Source organism: Corticium candelabrum, chromosome 5, assembly GCF_963422355.1.
Source record: "Corticium candelabrum chromosome 5, ooCorCand1.1, whole genome shotgun sequence".
Taxonomy (NCBI): Eukaryota; Metazoa; Porifera; class Homoscleromorpha; order Homosclerophorida; family Plakinidae; genus Corticium; species Corticium candelabrum.
The window spans coordinates 390,001-392,500 of NC_085089.1; the positions used below are offsets into that span (position 1 = coordinate 390,001).

Sequence of the window (2,500 nt, forward strand, 5' to 3'; positions counted from 1 at the left end):
GTTGTTAGCTGCTTTGCTTTGTGTAGCATAGCAATTTTCTCACATCAGTCGACGCTTCCGAGCAAGAATTAGCAGCTCTGTTCTGAAAAGGTCGTTCTCATAGTTGTTCTTGCGAGCAGAATCAGCCAGCTAATCAGGTACTACAACATTGCATGCACGCCTGCCATGCAGCGTCAACAGCTTGTATCATGTCTATCGACAAAGACCCTTGTCAAGCGTTGATTGCAGTGCACGCAGCTGCAGGCAGCTCTAGCTTGTCTGCTGAGCTTCCACTTTCTAGCCAGTACAGTCTACTGCACAGATAATTGTCTGTAGAGTATCGACGGCAGATCTAGCGAGAGGACACTTGGAATTTTAGTCTTTCTTACACTAATTTCGTTGATTTCTTGTGTGCTCGATTCGCATGTTAGCTAGATAGTTAGAGACCAACGTCCTAATACGGTATTGCAGATTCCTAGATATGTCAGTCACATCAGCCTTTGTCGTCTTGGCGATCGCTTTCTTAGCCAGCACACACGCACAGAGCGATGATTCTCAGGTACGTAGTAAGAAACCTGTCTGACTGCCTAAATTCCTCTTGTAACAGTTTGTTTATAGTGCAATGGCATTCGCTGTAGCGAAGCAGGTTTGAATACCACGCAAAGTAGATCAAGTGACAGACTAATTTTGATCTTCATCTGACTGTCATCCATACAGATTGTTACACTTGCAAAAGTTTAGGGAATATTTCTGCGTCTGTTATTAAAATTGGAAACAAACTTAGGGTAAGTTTGGGTAGTTGACTCATAATTCCTCCTGATGAGTGTATGGCTAATTAACATACAGAAGTTACAAACTGAGAGATCCACTAATACAGGATCCACTAAGGGAGAGAAAGGTGACCCAGGAGCTCCTGGACCTCCAGGTGACCAAGGCAGCAGAGGAAGAAACGGAGAACCTGGAGATTCAGGACCAATTGGACAAAGAGGAATAAAAGGCGATGAAGGTAAGCAGAATGTAGCGATCCAAGATTATACTGTAGTAAATAAACTCTTGTAATTTTAGGCGATAGTGGTGAAAAAGGCAACAGAGGTCCTACAGGCGAACCAGGAGCAAAAGGAGATCCAGGAGAAAAAGGACGAACAGGACGACAAGGCCAAGGAGGGCGAAAAGGTAAATTTAAGACTCAAGATTATATCAAGAGTATACCTACACATGGCATTCTCAAACAAGTCAATATTCTGTTGGTTGACAGGAGACAAAGGAGACATGGGAAGAACAGGCCCAAAGGTAAGAAATGTTATTAATTAATTAAAGTCCATTGAGTCATTTCTGTATTTGTTGTTTTCACGACAGGGAGAGCCAGGACTTCGTGGAAGAATGGTACATTTAACACACTGTTCATTTTCTTATAAACTTTAAATCAATTTTGATTATTAGAATACAAACTGTCTAGAGTGTGCTGAGGCCTCCCAACTAGCAGATACTCTTACTGATCAAGTTGAACGTCTATATGATCGTCTAAATTCTCTGCAAGGTATACTGTGTCTCATCTGTGTGTAAATCAGTTACCAGTTTAACGTATTGCTATTGCTACCACATACAGCTGCTCTAGATGAGTGCAGCAAAGACACGCCTGCAACTCCAGGTAAACTAGACCATGTAAGTAAGCTCCAGTAAAATATACAACTAACATGGATATGAATTTGCATAGAAGTTATACCAACTTCTTCTGCCTGTGGCTCAGGAGAAGGATCAGATCCAATGTCTCCACTGTGCTAAATCCATATCATCACGAAGCTTAATTAATTTTCTTGATTTCGTATCTTATCTTACAAATAGTGGCACGAGATACAAATGAACACTGAAGCTGGAAACTTGCCTTGCAGTGTAGCTATTGTATGGTTTTGCGCTGTAGATTTGACACTGTTTAACTATGACAGTGTAGTGTAGCTGGCTGGCTATAATCAAATTATGTCAAATTAACACTAAAGCACCATCTTCATTCTTTTCGTTGTGTGAGAGGTAGTTGCAGCAAGTTGCAGTTGGTGGTGGTGCAGAGATGTGGTGAGTCAGCATGCAAAACGGGATGCCTTGCAAAAGATGAGAGACAATTCCCTTGCCTAATGGCAAGTAAAGAGCTGGTAGATCTATGGGCTTCGTTGTTTCCCTTGCAACCTAATCCTGTTTGCATTACATGTGGACGCAGTTGGCTCAAGACTCTGTTATAGCAAGTAGCTAGCAAAACATCTGCATATAGCTATGAATATAATCATACAGCTAGAGGGCGCAGAGTGGCAAAGACAGCAGCACGATGTAGGTAACGTAGTAAAGAGAACAGATAAATGGTGCCCTTGTAGTTGTTTTTTTCTAATTCCAACTAATTTTGTATGAATTCACTTGCAACTTGCAACATGAGCCACCTATAAATCGTAAAAACGACAGCCTGAAATTTGTATCACATAGAATCATAGCTAGCAGGTAGCTGAAAAGGCCTCCAAATTGATGCCACATTTATTGT

The 2,500-nt window shown here is 41.4% G+C and overlaps 2 protein-coding genes across 2 annotated transcripts in view; both read left to right on the plus strand.

The window, feature by feature from the left end:
* The first annotated feature begins 28 nt into the window (after positions 1-28).
* Positions 29-1,972, plus strand: LOC134179548 (collagen alpha-1(XIII) chain-like). Its single transcript, XM_062646475.1, has 11 exons — positions 29-137; positions 451-538; positions 598-625; positions 697-764; positions 826-985; positions 1,045-1,152; positions 1,235-1,269; positions 1,336-1,362; positions 1,420-1,516; positions 1,586-1,627; positions 1,694-1,972. The coding sequence occupies exons 2-11, from the start codon at positions 461-463 to the stop codon at positions 1,759-1,761; spliced, it is 711 nt and encodes a 236-aa protein (XP_062502459.1). The 5' UTR covers positions 29-137; positions 451-460; the 3' UTR covers positions 1,762-1,972.
* A 2-nt stretch (positions 1,973-1,974) lies between these two features.
* The window catches only part of LOC134179549 (collagen alpha-1(XXIII) chain-like), a 5,178-nt gene continuing 4,652 nt past the window's right edge, over positions 1,975-2,500 (plus strand). The window contains exon 1 of the mRNA XM_062646476.1: positions 1,975-2,046. Coding sequence (XP_062502460.1) covers positions 2,042-2,046 — 5 coding nt within the window. The 5' untranslated portion in view covers positions 1,975-2,041. The remainder of the gene's footprint in view (positions 2,047-2,500) is intronic.